The sequence below is a fragment of the Pelodiscus sinensis genome, chromosome 2 (genome assembly GCF_049634645.1).
Source record: "Pelodiscus sinensis isolate JC-2024 chromosome 2, ASM4963464v1, whole genome shotgun sequence".
Classification (NCBI taxonomy): domain Eukaryota; kingdom Metazoa; phylum Chordata; order Testudines; family Trionychidae; genus Pelodiscus; species Pelodiscus sinensis.
The window spans coordinates 246,531,599-246,551,764 of record NC_134712.1 but is presented as its reverse complement, the minus strand read 5'-3'; the positions used below and the strand labels follow the sequence as shown (position 1 = coordinate 246,551,764).

The 20,166-nt window shown below is 45.1% G+C and overlaps 2 protein-coding genes across 2 annotated transcripts in view; one reads left to right on the top strand and one right to left on the bottom strand.

Moving 5' to 3' along the window:
• WDR48 (WD repeat domain 48) overlaps window positions 1-1,329 on the bottom strand; it is a 51,581-nt gene extending 50,252 nt beyond the window's left edge. The window contains exon 1 of the mRNA XM_006120557.4: window positions 1,180-1,329. Coding sequence (XP_006120619.1) covers window positions 1,180-1,227 — 48 coding nt within the window. The 5' untranslated portion in view covers window positions 1,228-1,329. The remainder of the gene's footprint in view (window positions 1-1,179) is intronic.
• Window positions 1,330-1,441: 112 nt separating this feature from the next.
• LOC102448247 (sodium channel protein type 5 subunit alpha-like) overlaps window positions 1,442-20,166 on the top strand; it is a 190,422-nt gene continuing 171,697 nt past the window's right edge. The window contains exons 1-2 of the mRNA XM_075922841.1: window positions 1,442-2,251; window positions 6,188-6,276. The gene's annotated coding sequence lies outside the window, so the exon portion shown is untranslated. The remainder of the gene's footprint in view (window positions 2,252-6,187; window positions 6,277-20,166) is intronic.

Here is a 20,166-nt window from a genome sequence, read left to right as displayed (position 1 = left end):
TCATGATCAACTAGTTGGTTACCACTGCTTTAAGTTGTCTATGTTAATTATACCCTGAGCTGAAAAAAACCTCCACTTTCAGGGGATGAGAGTAGTCTGTCTGCAGTGGAGGACCCAGTAAACCTATGGTGTCCAACCAGTTCTAAAGCAGTAGCCACTACAGTAAACTAACCACACTCAACTGGCATCCTCTTATCAGTTAAACAGTTAGCCGGGTAAACTGCAACATCTCTAATTTGAACTGACCACCAATGATAGGTTGCTATTTACATCAAGAATCCCCTATACCACCCTGTCTGTACTGACATTTATAATTAAAATGAAATTAAGAACGTTTACACTAGACCAAAGCAAAATGAAGGAACATAATATCCACTGTGCTTCATTTTTACTTTCACTGTTGAGAAAGGTTTGTTTTGCATAGATTTCATCAAAAGGATCCATCCCCAGGAAGATCATCAAAACATTTATCTCTTTCACGCGCACATCAATTCCTCCTCCTCCTCCAAGCAGGATCCTGTATGCCCCAAACATACCAGGCTGAAAAATAGTGTAGACACAATGGGATAACTGAAGCATGTTCTCACTTTAAAAACAGTTCAGGAATTAAAGCTGAGCAAGTACTACGGCCGATTCCATACGAAGAGTCTGACACAGTTAAGGCAGATCCTTATGTCCCTAAGGAAGCACCCACGCTGCCAGAGCCTCAAGGGCCAGTGCTTAGGCACAGGTGGAGCGCAAGGGCAGATTCCGCTGACAAGTACATGGGACGTGTTTTAGTCCCATTTTGCTTCATTATTTTATGTCTAATACTGACAGGCGCCGAGACTCCCAGCGGCCGTGGGCGAGGCTGGGGAGGGTCTCCCCTGGGCTCTCTCCCTGCTCTCAGCACCAGAGAAGTAGCCTGTTCCTCCCCAGGTCCAGCAGCAGCTGCCCCAGGCGACACCCAGGGAAAGAAGTGAGCCCTCGCGACCGACACTAGCCCGGCTCCTCCCCCCGCCCCAGTTCCCTACACCGCCTCCCGCGCTCGCAGTCCCGCTCCTTCACCTGCGGCGCCCCGCCCCCAGCCCAACCGCCCTTCCCAGGTGCTCGCCCGCTCTCGGCCCGCGCCCCCTCTTCCGCGAGCCCCTCAGCCGCGCCACAACCCCGCGCCGGCGGGCAGCCCAGCAGACCTCTCACCTGCACTTTCCGGCGCCCGGCCGCATTCTGTCGGTGATGCGCCGCCATCTTGCATGTTGACACGCCAACGTCATTTCCGAAGAGGGCAAAGCGACCCGGAAGTCCCGCCCCGCCGAACGTTGGACCCGCGCTAGGGCGCTGGGCTGTGGAGGGAGCTCGCGGGAAGCGGGGCAGGGAGTTGGGCCAGACGTCAACCGCCCGACTCCCGCGCGCTCCTCAGGGGGGAGTCTCGCGGACGGGAGAGCGTTAGGCTGCCCCGCCCGACGGAGGGCTCGGATACTCGCCCCTTCAACGTTCCCTGAGGCCTCGTGCCCTTCCCCGCGTGGGCTTGGTGCCTGCATCCCTCTGCCTGCCACGCCCGCTTGCCCCTTCCTCTGTGCCCTCAGGCCCTGCGCCTTCCTGGGACTCGGCCCATCATGGCCGTGCTGCCCCCTCACTGTGCCCTTCACCCCCACCTCCCTTGGTGGTGCCGTGTGGCTGCTTTGTGCCTCCCGTCTCACTACCCTGAGGCCACGTGCCTGCCTCCAGACCTGAGGCTGCCTCCCCTCCCTGTCCCTGACCGTCTTCTCGCAGTGCCCTTTGGCCAAGTTCCCTGCCCCCAGATCCTCAAGGCCACCGTCTCCTCTCCCTGTCTGCTGTCTCTGACAGAAGCAGGGAGCCCACACGAATCCTGTGAGCCTTGCAAATACAGGATGAAAAACTCTCCTGTAATTTGCAAGCCTGCAGGAAGGAACCATACGAATGGGATTTTTGAGGCCCGATACTTGAAGTAGTGAAAAACAATAGAAGGTTGTTGCTGGTGTGTACAAAGCCGCAGGAGATGGCGGGACCATTGTTTCTGGGTTTGGGAGCACTGAGTGGTTCGATCGTGTCATAATGCAGGTTTGGCAGAATTTTCAAATATGAAAGGTGACATTTTTGTATCCGTTTTTCCAAGCTCTCTCTGGCACAGGGATACCAGAATGAGAGAATCACTACAGAGAAGTACGCTAGAAGCTTGCATTGCTGGATTACTAATGGTCGTGGGAAATACTTTTGAAACTGGAAAATCCACAGCAGGTGTCATTTTCATGTGAGTTTGTAGAGGCTTTAACAGGCCTCTCCTGCCCTAGCTCACAACCCTGCACCCACTTATGTACCCCAATTCCCTGCCCTAGGTCACAATCCAACCCCCTGTACCTCAGTCCAGTGCCCCCAGTTACAACTGTCTCCTTCACCCAAACTCCCTTCCTTACCCAAGGTCCCTTTTGCACCTAACCTCCATCCCAGACCATGCACCTCCTCCATTAATATCATGGAAGAATACGTCCCTTGACCACTTTCCAAATTCTTGGAGTGGCCCCATGAAAAATTATTGCCCACCTCTGACTTACGGTATGTCTACACTACAGGGTAAAGCTGGATTAAGATATTCAACTTAAGTTACATTAATTACGTAATTGAAGTTGAAGTACCTTAACTTTTGGCTCTGTCCACACTGCTCTCTTTTACTTCCTGCACTCTCCCTTCAACTTCCCTTACTCCTTGAGGAAGCAAAACTACCAGCATCGACCAGAGCACCTCTTTCAGTTGGAATTAGCATATCTTCACTAGATCCACTAATTCGAACCCTAGAGGATAGACAGCAGCAGCTGTCATACCCTAAGGGTTCGTCTACACTGGCCCTTTTTCCGAAAGGGGCATGCTAATTTCACAGGTCGTAATAGGGAAATGCGCGGGGGATTTAAATATCCCCCGCGGCATTTAAATAAAAATGTCCGCCGCTTTTTTCCGGCTTTTAGAAAAGCCGGAAAAGAGCGTCTACACTGGCCCCGATCCTCCGGAAAAAAGCCCTTTTCCGGAGGATCTCTTATTCCTACTTCGAAGTATAAGAATAAGAGATCCTCCGGAAAAGGGCTTTTTTCCGGAGGATCGGGGCCAGTGTAGACGCTCTTTTCCGGCTTTTCTAAAAGCCGGAAAAAAGCGGCGGACATTTTTATTTAAATGCCGCGGGGGATATTTAAATCCCCCGCGCATTTCCCTATTACGACCTGTGAAATTAGCATGCCCCTTTCGGAAAAGGGGCCAGTGTAGACGTAGCCTTAGAGTGCACTTAATTTTGGAGTATGCCCCATTGAACTCACTGACATTTCTGATTTTTAAGAAAGCAAGTATTAGATGGGGTTCCCTTGGGAAAGCTTAGTTTTGCTGAAGTAAAATAGAAAATAGACTTACAACATCGCCATTATGGTCTGTGGCCGTAATGTTCCAAATTATGGGGAATGTGTTAGGTAATATAAAATAAGAAAATTGCGCTCAGTTTCTACTGACAACTCTAGATTTCTTTTGCTGCATTTTTCTGTACTGCCTACTTGAGGGATACATTTTTCACTACATGGTTAACTAATTAAACAAGCCATAAAGATTAGCTAAGCTAAACTTTTTTTGTAGCAATGTCCAACATAGCAAACAGCTTGGGAATTACTTGTTAAATCACACACTGGCATAGCAGGAGTATTGAAGAGTGATGTGTTGCAAAGTGAGTTATTTAAATTATTAACCAGTTGATCAACATTGTTCTTCATCCACATTATTTTCTCCCAGTTAGTAGTTTTCCGCATGATGTTTCATTCTTGTAAGGGGGCCCTGCATCTCCTTGCACTGCTGACATTTGACACATTTTTTCTTTTTTGTTCAGAGAAGGAATAACTTCAAAATATTCCCAGACAGGGTTTCTCTTATGCCATGACAGTTTTTCTTTTTTACATTCCTAATGCATAGCACAAACTGTAATAACTAACACTTATATGCATCTTTCATAACATAATATAAAAAAAAGATGTAGAAATTGATGTATTCTAGAGCCACAGACTCTGCCATATTGCAGACATGTATTTCTGAACTAGATGTTGGTTTCTGTTTTTCTATCAGTTATATGTAGTTGCATCTGGTTATCAAAGTGCCAAGTTCCTTGCCTTAAGCAATTCCTCTATCTTTGTCAGCCCTGAGCTATATGTTACCATGAATTACATTTCCCCACATTAGCCTTGAGGATATCTCTGTAGTGATTTTTCTGACCTCCTCTAGCATGTTTGCCGTGGCTGAGTTGAAAATAGAAAACTTCTTCAGGAATCCAAACACAATGACTTGCCAGTGAAGTTGATGATAGATAATTATTGCCTTGATACTTGTGATATCTGCTTGTGGGAGGATATTAATGTTAATACATCTAACAGCCCATTTAATTTGAATAATCATTTGCATACAGTGTGATGATACTTCTCTAAAGCCTTAAGATGTTCCCTATGTTGTCCATGTTTCAGCCCTTTACAACATGATGGGGATTACAACAGCTTTGTAAATCATAAGTCTGGTTTTAATTCTGATGTTGCAACCTTCGACCACTCTTATTCTCAGATGACCAGATGCTCAACTAGCACATTTGAGCTGATCCTGGATTTCTTTTTCAATGTCAGCTGCCTGTGAGAGTGGCTTCCAAGAATGGGAATACGCAATGGTCTCTAGAAGGTTATCATGTATTTCTGGTGCTGGCAGTTGTGCAGTAGAAGCTTGCTGATAGAGGACCTTTTTCTACTGTATGCTGAGAGTCTGATATGCATCAGCAAAGCCAAATGAGCCCACTCTATAATATTGTCAGCATATTGAAGCTCAGCCACTAAGGTTGGTGATGTTTTGGTTCTGGATTGGAAGCAGTCCAGGTTGAACAGCTTACCATCTTGCCAGTTATCAAATAGAGCATCACAGTGAGGAAGGTGGAGAAGAGCGTCAGGGCAGTGAAACAACCCCTGTTAAATGCCTGTCTTTGCCATAAAAAGATCTGTTGCTTCCATGTCATTGTGAAAGAGATGAAGAATGGTGACAAATTTTGGTGGACATCCATAGGTCAGAAGGATTTTTCCACAGTGCTTCTCTGTTGGAGTCAAAAGCTTTTGTCAGGCCAGTGAATGCAAGATGCATCTATGTTTTTCTCTACATTTTTCCTGCATCTGGCAAGCAGTAAAGATCGTGTCGGTAGTGCCTCTAGATGTTTTAAGCCATGGATGGGCAATAATTTTCTTAGGGTAGCCACTTCATGAATTTTGGTACACAGGCCAGCTATTGGTTTGCTAGAAGGGTTGGGACCTTGGGCAGAAAGGGTGGGGCTGGAGACTAGAGAGAGAGAGAAAGTGAGGTTGAAAGAGGCACTCTGTGTGCAAGACAGACTTTGACACATTGAGAGCGTGTGGCACAGAGATGGAAGAGTGTATGTTGCAGTGTGTGTGTGACAGTGACTGTATGTGCATTGGCTGTTGCTGAATACATTTTTGAGAGTAGCCACGCTATTGGTGGGACAGGGGAAGCTATCCTGCTCTGTTATCTCGCTCTCCCTCACTGTGCAGAAATGAAGTATGGGTGAAAGAGAGAGTGCATGTGCGCGCACACAAGCACTGAAAACTTAAAAACAGTTCTCTGCCTCTTAAGGCAGGCACTCTGAGTCACTTGCCATCCATGCTTCAGATTGGAGCAGTTTTGCTGTGTGTCTCCCTCTGCTTGATCCCTGCTCTGCAGAGATGGAGTAGAGAGGCAGTAGAACACCCTGCCTCAGCATTCTCCTTTCCCCTCCACACTGTACAGCTGCTTATTCTGCACAGCTAGCAGGAGAATCCTTGGAGTAGCTCAGCTGCAGGATGTGGAGCAAGATGGGGTTGGGGCAGTTGAACACACACTGCTGACTAAATATACATGCTCTACTCATCAGCTGGGTGGACTGAAGAGAAATGCTGGGCAGGCCAGATTTTAGCCTCTCCTGGTCTAAACCCACACTGAGAATCAGGAAGAATATCTTCAGTAAGAGGAAGAAGACAGTTCAGGAGAAATCTAGCAAGGAGGCACTCACTATGCATCCCATTACATGTACTTTGTGAGGCATTTGAAAACTCATACATTTCCAATCAGTATTGTCCTAGTAAAATATGTATGGCAAAATTGTGTAATGATGCCCCAAAAATTCCTCCCGTTTTCTCTACAGCATTGACAACACTTGAAGGAAAAGTAACACTGAATGGTGGAGGGGCCTGACTGAATGGAATCCATCTAATAAAACCACTGAAGCATGTGGTGAGAGAGATCTTTGCTTTGAAAGCATTTAGCTTGTTAAATTAGATAGTGTTTTACCTTTCATTTTCTTGTAACCAAATTTAACTTGTGTCTCATTGGTTGTAATTAAGCCTCTGAATTAATCATAGTTAAACTAACATGATTAACTGAAAAAAATTAATCCCAATTAGAAACATTAATTATGATTAATCCTACTGTTACAGTGAAATACCCCTTGACATTTAATATTTTTGTTTTTTTCTGCATTTTCACATTGATTTCTATTACAACACAGAATATAAACTGTAAAGTGCTCATTTTATTTTTCATTACAAATATCTTGCACTGTAAAATGATAAACAGAAGACAGTATTTCAGTTTACCTCATATTGTAGCGTGATCTCTTTAATATAGATTTTGTTACATAACTGTATTGAAAAACAAAACAATGAAAACTTTAGTGCCTACTTTTCATCTATTCACTAAAACAAACTAGCTTGTTTACATTTATGGAAGATAATCCTGTCTGCTCCTTATTTACAATGTCACCTGAAAGTGAGAACAGGCATTCACATAGGGCTTTTGTAGCCAACATTGCAATGTGCCAGGTATGCTAAGCATTCGTATGTTCCTTCATGCTTCAGCCACATTTCCAGAGGACATGCTTCCATGCTCATTAAAAAAATTTGTTAATTAAATTTTTGACTGAATTCTCACCTTATAGCAGTCTCAGATGGTGACCCAGCACATGTTCATGTTAAGAATACTTTCACAGCAGATTTGACAAAATGCAAAAAGGGTACCAATGTGAAATTCCTAGAAATAGCTTTAGCACTCGACCCAAAGTTTAAGAATCTGAAGTGCCATCCAAAATCTGAGAAGGACGAGATAAGGAGCATGCTTTCAGAAGTTTTAAAAGAGCAAAATTCCAATATAAAAACTACAGAACTCAAACGCCCCAAAAAGAAAATCAACTTTCTGCCTGTGGCATCTGACTTGATGAAAAGTGTCATTGTTGGTTCACTTTGTTTTGGATCATTATCCAAATTAGAACCCATTAGACTATTATCATGTCCTCTGATAGCAAAGATACCTTCTGTATGTGACTCTCAAGATAGGATTCATATAATTAGAGAGCATTTCTTTGGACCACTGTCATTTCCCGCAAATGGGATAATATCTTGCAATTAACCATAATGAATATTGCATAGGGGTCTGGGAGTGGGACAATGGACATTTGTTTCATATATAGCAAGAGATCCTCCATTAGCAGTATAGTTTCTGTTCTGTATCCTGATGTAATAGATTGGAACTCATGACCATGGCATCTCCTGCTTGTCATGCTGGGAATTAGCTCAGTCATGGAGTGTACCCCTCATTGGTGTCTTGCCCGTGGTCCACTCCCCTGTCTCCACCCTCTTGCTCTGGACCTGTATCGCTCTCTTGGTCTGCAGCGTCTGCTACAGGACACTTCCCTCTGGCATTCTCCCCTCCTTTCAGAGGTATTGGCAGTCCTCAGTCCACGCACCTGTCTCAGAGGCCAACTTCAGGCCCAAAGTCTAGCCCCTCACCTCAGGGGCAAACCTCAGTCTGTATTGGCCACAATGTAGTGTGGCAAGGTGTGGTACAAGGGAAAGCGGAGGCACAAAGACCTGCCCACTACTCTTGGCCCCGATTCAGGGACCCTCTAGTTGCAGCCTTATTCTGTCCTACTTCACTTGATTACCTGTGGGCCACTTCCCTGCATCCCTTGTGCCGTCTCAGTCTCAGTATCAAGGCCTGCAAATCTGGTAGTGGTTAGCCAGAGCTCTTACTCCCTCGCTATCCTGCCCAGCACTGCTTTATCTCAGGCATGGTCCTCCTTCTCTGAGAGTTTATCCTTCCTCACCAGAGCAAGAGTAAGCTCTTCTCAATCCTGTAGTTTTTTATAAGTCTCTGCCTGGCCATGGTTGCCTGACTTCTCTGATTGGCCAGGTTTGTACTGGCTCCCTCTGGCCTGTTTTTAACTCTTTTCCTGCCAGAGTGGGACAACTGCTCGACTACACCTTGCCAAAACCGGATTATGTGAGATCCTTTACTTCTGTGCCAAACAGAAAAGGAAAGGTTAGTATTAGCATTTCTGATAAACTACTGAATTCAAAAAGCAAAACCTTTTTAAGCCTCCTTCAGAAAACATCAAGAAAAGATCAATGACTTTATAGACCTATAGATTTTTAAGGACAGAAAGGACACTTGTATCATCTAGTCTCACACTGAAGGCCATAGAATTAATCCACTATCTCCTGAATCAAGGCCATAACTTCAGACTGAGCTAGAGCATATATAATAGAAAAACATCCTCTCTTGATTTAAAGCAGGGGTAGGGAACCTCTGTCCTTGAAGATGAACCTGGTCTGCAGCTTGCCTAGATCCAGCCTGGGAGGCTCTTGTTCTGCCTGGTGAGGGGGAGGAAACAGCTCTGCATGCTGGCATTTCCCTTTACCCTGACTGGGGGAACAGCAGCACAGGACAGCTAGCACAGAGGCCTGTAGGCTTTTCCCCTGCCACTCTCATTGGTTGGGAATCATGGCCAATGATAGGTGCAGGGCACAATGCCTGCAAGTGCAGGGCAGCATGGAGCTACCTGTTCCCCCCCTGAACTCTGCCAGGTAGGCACTTCAATGCCTTGTCCCCTCTCACACCTTCCCTCCTGCCCAGTTCCCACACCTGTAGCCCATTATTGCACTCCCATCCAGACCCCTCATCTCCAGCTACTTTTACACCGTATTTCCCACCCAGACCCCACATACCCACCATATTCCTGCACCCTATCTCCTGTCCAGACCCTGCATCCCCACCACAGCCTGCTCCCCTCCAGCCCCCTCCAGCACATTGGACCCCTTATTTTTGGCCCCACCCCAGAAGCCTAGGGTGGCCCTACAAAATCTTCTTGCCCTGGACTCGCAGAAGTGTTTATCTGGCCCTTGGGCACTGAGCCTTGTTCCCTTTCTGTGGGGCTGGAACATGAAGGGAATGGGTTTTTTTAAAATGCCTCTCAGTTGGGATACACATCTGTGAGTGGCTTTCCCCCCTTCTTTCTCACTTGAAGGCCAGGTCAGTGAGATTTGGGGTTTTGTTGTTGTGTTTTGGTTTTTTGCTTCTCACCTGTATGTGGCACTGACTGATTTTTTGTTTGTTTGTTGGTTACTGGCCCTGATCCAAAAAAGTTTCCCCGCTCCCGATTTAAAGACTTCAAATGAGAATCCAACACATTGCTTCATAAATTGTTCCAATGGTTGGTTAACGTACAGATAATGCAGGGGACATTAAGCTATTTGTATAAAAAAATGCCAACTTTGGGTACTTCTTTAAGTGAAAACAGAACAACTAATACTTTTTCTATTGAGTTATTTTGTTTAGTGTTTACATGACTATTCCAGCTCTTATTCAACAGCTAAACACCATTAGATGGCAGCATTTATCATGTTTAAAATGTGGTTAATCGTAACTGAAAAACATTCCAAAAATATTGTACGCTTCTTTGAAACTATTAAAGTTTTTTACATAATAAATATGAAGATGAGTTCATGACTGATATGAGCCTTACTAATGAGTGTCTCTCCTCCTGCATATGCTCTCAAGTCAGCTGCAAATATATTAAAGTGCTTGTCCTGTCAACTTGCTATAACTTCTGTATGCAACCTTTTATTGTTTTCCCTTCCTACTGCCTTGATGGATCTTGTAATAGGAAACACAAACCAATTTGCTTATGGCATGTGTAACAAGGAGAAGAGGGGAATAGGAAACTTGAGGATGTGTATTTTCAGTTAGTAAAGAAAAGAACCTAAAGATTAGAGGAGTGAAATGTGAGAATTAAATTATGGTAATACTAAATAGTATACCTTACTTTAGATGTTAGTTCCTCCAGTGCCACTAACACATTGGGCAGTGCAGTTCGTCCATTGATTATGGTTGCTCCCTTCATGTGGTACTTCACAGGTGATGACAGCACACTTAGCATCCTCAGCCACTGTCTTCTCTTACTTTTGTAGAAGATACTGACAGAAGACTTAACAAGTTTTAGCCACAAACCCTATCAGCTGGAGCTGGAGACCTAAGAGACTGAAATAAGCCTTCGGAGCTGATGGAGCCCAGAGAGTAAGCTAGGCATATTTCACTGGGATTCCCCGTTGAGCTAGTGGTGGCCCACTCCACCACTGCCAACGTCCTGGGTTGGGGCCCAGTAGTGTTGAGTAGGCTAGGACCCCCCTACTGGGGTGCCGCCCCACCCCCTATGTCTAGAGACAGTCCCCTTGGCACTGGCCATCATTCCCTGCATGCAGTGCTGCTTTTTTTTTTTTAAAGGTGCCAGTACTTTGGGGCAGACTTGTTGAGCCAAAAAAGAATCATGCTGGGGTCTGAAATGCAGTCGCAGTCCCTTTAGCCAAAGCGCTGGGAGCCAGAAAAAAACCCACCATGCATCCCAAGCAGGCTTCCGTTAGGAGCCGAGCTGCCCCAGGAAAATAGGTGCCCGTACACGCAGGGGAAATCCCAGTCCTTTTCTGTGGGCTGGGAAAATGGGTGAGGGTATGCTGTTCTAGGCTGTACCATCACAAAAAAAGCACTGCCTGCATGCAAGGGCTGGTTCTCAGACTGTGGCTGTTTGTCTGTGCTGCCTCACAAGTGAGGATTATTGTATGGGCTCTGGCCATTAAGCTGCTCTGCCCTGCACCCAATGGCTGGTTTATAGACTCAGGCCATTAGGTTGTGTTGCCCCACAAGCAAGAGTTCTATAGACCCTGGGTATTAGGCCATTCTGCCCTGCAACCAAAGAGCTAGTCTAGAGAGTCTGGCCATTAGATAACATTGACCCACAAACAAGGACCGAGCAGACTGGCAGCAGTAATAGCGGTATCCCATTCCTGTAACCCTTCTCTTTGGACAGGGTGTAGAAATGCCGCCACATGTGGAGATGGCGGGCATCGACCAGGACTTGCTAAAAAGTCCAAACAAAAGACTGAAACAGAGGACAAACCTCCCCCTCCTCCCTGTCCCAGCAACCTTGGAAGATGGATGTGGAAAAGCTCTTGAAGTGGATGCTGGAAAGCTAACATTGGCATGTGACCTAACAGCAATAACAGCGGGCCCATCTGATACAGCCAGCATCAACTTCAGATGACCCAGTGCCAAGAGCAACAGCAGCAACTGCTCCCCAAGCTGGCTGTCCAACACCAGAACCAACAGGAGCACCTGGACCAGCAGGTGGAAGCAATATTATGCTCAAGTAGACCTGAAGGATACATCTTCCACAGAAGCAAGGTTGGGAGATGTCTTGATGATTCCTACTTCAAAGTAGGAATAAGAGATCCTCCGGAAAAGGGCTTTTTTCCGGAGGATCGGGGCCAGTGTAGACGCTCTTTTCCGGCTTTTCTAAAAGCCGGAAAAAAGCGGCGGACATTTTTATTTAAATGCCGCGGGGGATATTTAAATCCCCCGCGCATTTCCCTATTACGACCTGTGAAATTAGCATGCCCCTTTCGGAAAAGGGGCCAGTGTAGACGAGCCCGTTGTGTTAGTCTATAAAGTGCTACCAGACTGTTGGTTTTTTTCCTCAAGAACATGTCAACATAGGATTCCAGAAGTGGAAGTGGATCCTAAAGGTCCATCTATCCCCTCTCCCCCCCAAGACTAACTGCAAACTGCAGCCCAGATGTTAATCAATCAGGAGTAAACATCCATGTCGAGCTGGCGAGAGATGGAGACTTCCTGTCAGAACAAAAGGAGGACCAAACCTGGAGCTGAGATTAGGAGTAGGCTGTGGTCCCCAACCCAGAGGAAGCTGGTGAGCCAAAATACCTGCAAGGCCACAGTTCAAGATCTGGAAGGACCTTCTATACCTACTGACCCACCAACTTATCTCAGGTATGTGGTGGGAGGTGGTAAATTATAGCCATTGGTTGATAAGGAACAAGCTCTCAGAAATGCCAACACCAAGACAAAGAAGCAGGTATGCCAGTTTCTGGGTCTAGCTGGCAGTTACCATAGTTTCAATCCTGATGTTATGACAATTGTGGCTCCTTTTTCAGAACTGACTAAGAACTCCCATCTCTGTCAGGTGAAATGGACTAATCAATGTGAGTGGGCATTCCAGGACCTAAAGAGACAACTAGTACAAAAAACAGTCCTCGTACATCCAGATTTCACATAAGAGTTGCTCCAAACACTTACCTCAGGAGTCAGGTTAGGGGCTGTTCTATCCCAAGTGGTCGATGAGGAAGCACATGCTGTTTTGTTCCTGAGCCAAAACGTATTCCCAAGTGAGACATGGTACTCAGCAATTGAAGAGGAGGCCTTAGCAGGTAAATGGGCTGTTGATGTTCTGCCCTCTGGAAATGACTTTTAAGTTTGTTACTGACTATATACTCCGCCAGCAGCTACACAGCAGATCATGCAGTGGTACCTCTCACTACAACCCTATAATTTCCGCATGTTTCATAGTCTGGACATGGCCCACGCCAATCCTCTTTGCCCAACCTGGATTTCTTCTCCAGTTTGGGCAAAGAGGAAACTGGAAGAGAACACCATCTGGGTTCCCTCTTAAGGGGGAAGGTGTGTGTGGGATGTCATACCCTGCACTGGGCTGGAAGGGGTTAATACCCTGTGGGTGGAGGAAATCCTGTCCCCCAGCCATAGTGAGTATACTCCAAGTGCTGGACTAGTATAAAAGGGAGCAACTCAGCTCAGTCTGGGCTGGATGCTGGAGAGGAAAGACCTGTTGCAGGAGCTGCTGAGGCGGACTAGCCACAGATACTGACAGCAGGAGCCAGAGACCAAGGAGACTGGAACGAGCCTCTACTGCCCCAGGGAATATCTTGTGCTGTGGAGTCTGAGGATCCTGAAACCTCACCTCACGGAACATCCCACTGCAAGAGATGGTAGGCAGTGATCCAGGGTGGATGTGCAAGTGTTATCTCCTACCTGAGTGAGTTTGGTGTATTTTGGTGGGATTACCTGCTGAGCTAATGGTGGACCACTCCACCACTGCCAGGACTCTGGGCTGGGCCTGGTAGAATTGAGTGGGCCTGGGCCTGCTACCGCGGCTACCATCCTACTACCCCCTCCATCTTGCAATAGTTCTCTCAATGCTGGTCATTAGGCTTTGCTGCCCTGCACCCAAGGGCTGGTCTGCAGACTGTTGCTGTTAAGCTGCACAGTCCAAAGGACTACTCCATAGACTGGCCATTAGGTCACATTACCCCAGAAACAAGGAATACAGACCAGCAATGGTGATAGCAGTGTCCACACATTCCTGCAACTCTCCCTCCCCCCTGGTGTTTACCCCAACTATGTGCCTTGTTTGGGGGAGATCAGAAAGTCTAGCCCCACAGGATAGGGTGATGGGGAGCCTCAAAGAGCAAGAAAGGTGGGTGTCAGTGGCAAAATCAGGACACTGGGGAACAGTCCCAAAAGGTCTGCTGTGATCACATCCCATCACAATGCAGTTGAAGAAAGGTTCTATATGAAAGAGATTGTTTATAGGATTGTGAAAAGACAGTAAATCATTAAACAGAGAAAAACACCAAGTGTTTGGAAAAAAACCTGGAAGGAAGAGAAATGAAGTAGCTAAAGTGTGAATCTTGTATCAATAGAACTTTTAATTTTTTTTTGGAGTTTCTTTTGTTAAATATCAAAGAGACTCCTCGTCTCTTTTGTTAAAGTTCTCTTTGCTTAAAAATACATAAATAAAAAGATACCTGTTAAATTTTAGCTCAGATTGGAACTTATCATCCTTTCTTTTATTTCCTTTTTAAAATGGGATTTGCTGATTCTGCTACTTTGTAAGTTTTTGGCTGCGTCTAGACTGGCATGATTTTGCGGAAATCCTTTTAACAGAAAAGATTTTCCGTTAAAAGTATTTCCGCAAAAGAGCGTCTAGATTGGCATGGATAAACTAGGCAAATATAACTTAGATAGGGCCACGATAAGGTGGGTGCATAATTGGCTGGATAACCGTAGTCAGAGAGTTGTTGTTAACGGTTCTAAATCCTGCTGGAAAGGGATAACAAGTGGAGTTCCTCAAGGGTCTGTTTTGGGACCCGTACTGTTCAATATCTTCATCAATGATGTAGATATTGGGATAGAGAGTACGCTTATTAAGTTTGCAGATGATACCAAACTGGGTGGGGTTGCGACTTCTTTGGAGGATAGGGACATAATTCAAAATGACCTTAGCAAGTTAGAGAAATGGTCAGAGGTAAACAGGATGAGGTTTAATAAAGAGAAATGCAAAGTGCTCCACTTAGGAAGGAACAATCAGTTCCATACATACAAGATGGGAAGCGACTGTCTAGGAAGGAGCATGGCGGAAAGGGATCTAGGGGTCATAGTGGACCACAAGTTGAATATGAGTCAACAGTGTGATGCTGTTGCAAAAAAAGCAAATATGATTCTAGGTTGTATCAACAGGTGTGTTGTAAGCAAAACTCGTGAAGTCATTCTGCCGCTCTATTCTGCACTAGTTAGGCCTCAGCTGGAGTACTGTGTCCAGTTCTGGGCGCCACATTTCAAGAAAGATGTGGAGAAATTGGAAAGGGTACAGAGAAGAGCGACAAGAATGATTAAAGCTCTAGAGAACATGACCTATGAAGCCAGGCTTCATGAACTGGGCTTGTTTAGTTTGGAAAAAAGAAGATTAAGGGGGGACATGATAGCGGTTTTCAAATATCTAAAAGGGTGTCACAAGGAGGAAGGCGAAAATTTGTTCCTCTTGGTTTCTGAGGACAGGACAAGGAGTAATGGGCTTAAAGTGCAGCAGGGGAGGTTTAGATTGGACATTAGGAAAAAATTCCTAACTGTCAGGGTGGTCAAATATTGGAATAAATTGCCAAGGGAGGTGGTGGAATCTCCCTCTCTGGAGATATTTAAGAACAGGTTAGATTGACATCTGTCAGGGATGGTGTAGACGGAGCTTGATCCTGCCTTGAGGGCGGGGGGCTGGACTCGATGACCTCTCGAGGTCCCTTCCAGTCCTATTATTCTATGATTCTATGAAAAAGTGCTTTTGTGCAAAAGCATCCTTGCCCAGTATAGACGTGCTTTTGCGCAAGAAATCTCTGACGGCCATTTTAGCCATCAGGCTTTCTTGCGCAAAAAATTAAGGTGCCTGTCTACACTGGCCCTCTTGCGCAAGTATTCTTGCGCAAGAAGGCTTATCCCTGAGTGGGAGCATCAAAGTATTTGTGCAAGGAGCACTGAATTCTTATATTTAGAACATCAGTGCTCTTGCACAAATTCAAGCGGCCAGTGTAGACAGCTGGCAAGTTTTTGTGCAAAATCTTGCCAGTCTAGATGCACCCCTTCTGTACTGGGGTGGTGTCTTTTAAACTGCTATGGAAAATACTCATGTAAATGTTGAATAAGTTATCAGAGAACATTTGAAGCAGAGTCCTATGGAAACAGCATTGTATGGAATATTTGGCAAGAAATGCTCAGTCAGCTTCTACAACACATCCTTTCTGAGAAGCATTTGGATACCACGGTTAGGAGTTCTTGAATAATATTTGGAGAAGTGGTTGCAGAGTAGGGTGTGGTATCACTGGTAAAACACTTCCACTTAGCTCAATATGTGATTTTAGTGGACTGCTTTCTACTATTAAGCTATATTTCCTGAACTGCCCTGAGTATCTTTCTCATCTTTATCTAGCCATTCAGTTGTCATCTCATGAGATGCAGACTGTTAAGGATCCAGCTGCAATATTCTAGCTAATGAGAGAGGAATGTTCCCTTTCTCCAAGTGGTCTACAGTGTACAGTGTGCATGGGGTTGACAACAGGTTGATGTGAAGTATTGTGTATTTATAGTGTTGGGCTGCTATCTTAAATATTAGAAACTTCCTATGATTTGGCAGTATTGTCATATAGAAGTAGGCATCCTGCAGATGAAGGGCAGCAAACCAGTCATTGCAGTCTAGAGAAAGAATGATTTATGCTAGGGAAGTCGTACAAAATCTTAGGTACTTGATGAACTTGCAGATATTTCAAAGATTAACCTTGGGTCTCAGATCTCTTCCCACCTCAGTTGTAGTTGGGGATCAGAAAGTATTGTTAGTTAAACGACTTTCCCTGAGGTTGAAGGGGAACTTCTTCTATGGCCCCTAGAGTGAACAGTGTCTGAACCAGAGTTGTTGAACTCGAGTCCAACTTAAGTTGCCTAAGTGATTCGACTTGAGACTCGACTTGAGACTTGACTTGGGTTCATTGTTTGTGACTTGAGACTCGACTTGACTTTAAATCTACTTGGTGAAAAAATTGTCTGCAAATGCTTATATTGATGGCTTGTACAAAAGTGACTTGACATTTTTTAAATTAAGACTTGAGACTCGACTTGGGACTTGACTCAAAAGTCCCTAAAATCACTTTTGAGTCAAAAAATAGGAATGTAAAATTGTGATTATTTGGCTAATTGAATACTTGATGCAATTTTCATCGACTATTCGATTAGTTGATAAGGGTGCTTCCGCCTTTGAAGTGTAGTAACAGCCCCAAGGCTGTTGCTACACTGCGAGGAGCTTGGGGCCAGTGCGGCACTGCTTGAGTCTCCCGCTGGCCCCCTGCTCCCTGCGGCATTTCAAAGCAGCAGCACCACATGGAGTCCGGGGTCAGCTGGAGACTCCCGTGCTGGTCCTGGGCTGCACGTGGCGTTTCAAAGTGGCAGCGCTGTGTGGAGCCCGGGGTCTGGCCCCAGGCTTCACATGGTGCTGCTGCTTTGAAGCATGCTCTGCTCTCTCCTCCCTGCCCCTCCCCCCCGTCTGCTGCCTCTTTCTGATAGAGCAACGGGGGGGGAAGCAACTAGTCGTTCACATCCCTAGCCAAAACTATTAAAATAACTTGAATTGAAATAGAATAGAATAAAAAACCTTACTAATAGATACTAGCTGCTGTTTACAGATAAAATAGAAAGCTAAACTCACTGGCTACATAGAGGAAAAAATGTGAGGTAAACAGCACAGGGAGCTTCAAATTGGGCCTCTGGAGGTGAGAAGAAAATGATCAGGGTCAGGACAGACCACCTCTGCACTGGTCACAATGGTCCATACTGACTACGGACATGAAAGGTTAACTGGTAAGCATCACCATTAATAGATTATGCTTACTGGTTCTGGTTAACCATTAATTGGTGGGGCCCGGAGCAATTTCCCTGTCTGCTATGAGCCCTGGACGGGCTGCTCCAGTCATCCAGAGAAGCCTCTGTCTCTGGTGGCCCCACAGGCAGGGCTTTCTCTAGCATCCGGATCAGCCTCTGTCTGTGGTGGGTCTTCTCTGGCTGGGCTGGCGATTTCTTTGCCTGTGGCAGAGGGGCTGCTCCAGCCTGGCCTTGGCAGGCATGGGGGGTGGGCCCTAGAGCCTGTAACCTCCTCTAATCAGTTAGCCAATTAAATGAGTTTTTACATCCCTAATATCAAAAGATATTGCTGCAGAAAACTCTACAGTTTCAGCACTCTGGGCACACACACAAACACCTGATACATGTGGGATACATGTGTGCAACCAATCAAAGAAGAGAGTTAAATTCTGACACTATCAGAAAAAAAGGACATGAAGAAAAAAAAGAACAAAATTGTTGACATTTTCCATTCTTTTTGTTGGTTTTGATTATATGATATTTTTGAATGTCGTAAATGTAGGGGAAGCCTAGGTTGTATATTAGTATAAACTATTCCACTAGGAGGGTGGTGAAAGCACTGGAATGGGTTACCTAGGGAGGTGGTGGAATCTCCAGCCCTAGAGGTGTTTAAATCCCAGCTTGACAAAAGTCCTGGCTGGGTTCATTTAATTAGGGTTGGTCCTGCTTTGGGCAGGGGGTTGGACTCATTGGCCTCTTGAGGTCTCGTCCAGCCCTAGGATTCTATGATTCTGTTCTATAATGTTTTCAAAGAGGCTGTTGAAGATGTTTCTTTTAGCAGAGTCCAATTATGCATTAGCTTCAGCCTAGCAGTATCTATCAAAGTGTCACAAATGCTTTCATATATGCAGTACATTGCTTCGTCAGACACCAGAAAAGGAAAGATTTAGGCACCACAGAGTTTTCTGCCTAAGTAGGTGTTGAGCAAATTACCCCATTACATTTCAGCATGCATTAGTCCATTAAAGAGCTGCAGATTCCTTTGTGTAACCAAATGGTTTCAATGTGTACTTATACTAGTCATTTCCTGTAATTCCATAAAGTTCTTATTAGCCTTTATTTAAAAGATCTGAATTTTTGCATGACTGTAAATGTAAAAACATTTGAGAAAAAGAAGCATTCTCATATAGTTCGCAAAGTAACTAACTAATTATTAATATTAAATCCAATTACACAGTGATTTGAAGGACTTTGTTTTCCCTTAATTTATTAACATTCTAGATAGCTTTCTTATAATGGGTTTAGTTCCTTATTTACCAGGAAACAAATCTGTATTTTAATGTTAGAACAATTCTGCTGTGAGAAAAGAACAAGATGAATATAACATTTAAGACAGACCTCAGTTAGCTATTAACATTATCCAAAAGAGCTATAGTGTTGTGAATTCATTGTTTCATTTACTATACTACTATTCTTATTTACAATAGTAAATGCTGGGGAAATATTTAGTTTATATAAAATATAGTCTCATATAAATAAGTTACTAACTTAGGGTGAGTCAGTCCAAGAAGTCTCTCTCCACATTCATGTGTTGGAATCATGTGGGTGATTCAGTGAGCATGTGAGATGTTTATGTCCACTCTCGCGCTGTCTGGTATGGCTTGCAATTGTGAGTGCCCATAGAATATCAGAAAATGGGTAGATACCTCAAACTCATAGTATATTTTTAATTAGATTTCACCAAGCCAGTAACAAGTGTCCACTCTTAGCTCACTATACCAGTTTTAACTTAGGAGTCACAGAAGTTAGGGTTGCCAGGTGTCCAGTTTTGAACTGGACAGTCTGATATTTGAGCTTTCTGTCCGGGAAACAAACTGAGAAAATATTGAACATATATATGACCGGTATTTTCTAATTAAGTAAGGTTTATTATTACCGTGAGTATCAGTATGTAGTTGCATACTGCCTGGCTGGTAGACGCGCTCACACTGTGTAAGCGTGTCTACCAGCCAGGCAATACACAACTACGCAGTAGAGGAAGGGGCGGGGCTTGTGTGGGACGGGCAGCACCCCGGGATCTGTATGTGCACAGGCCAGCCCCATTCCCTGCCAGCAGGTCCCCTCCCTCTGCTTCCTCCTGGCCAGCCCGCTTCCCCCTGACCCTCTCCCAGCCAGTCCCACTCCCCGCTAGCTGGTTCCTCCCCTTCCCCCCGATCTCCCCTGTGCCCTTCCCAGCCAGCCCCGCTCCCCACTGATCAGTTCCCCCCTGGCCAGCCCCGCTCCTCCCAACACCCTCCCAACCAGCCCTGCTCCCCTCCCAGCCGGTTCCCCCCACCCCAGATCCGAGATCAAGTATGTCTGGTATTTTTTTCAAGCCATTTGGTAACCCTAACAGAAGTCCCTTTAGACTCTCCAGCCTATCTTGCTGCCCAAACAAACTAGACTTTATGATATTAGTCACAATGCCAAATAACACATCACAATAGTTACTCCCAACCCCAAAGACTACTTATCAAGGTCAAATTATGGTATTCTGAATCTCACACAAAAACATCGCTCACAGCCAATTTCTTTAGTAAACTAAATGTTTATTAGCTAAGAAAAAGAAATGAGGGTTATTCAGAAGTTAAAACAGATAAAATATATTAACAGGTGAGTCAAAATTTGTAAGTCCATTATGATAGCAGAGATGTAGTGATATGCTAGTTTTCTGTAGGTTTCTCAGACTCTTCCAAAATAACTTTGGGGATCTCTGTCCAGTCACTCACAATTCTACTTTGTCAGAATTGTGACCGCGGCGGGGTGCGATCA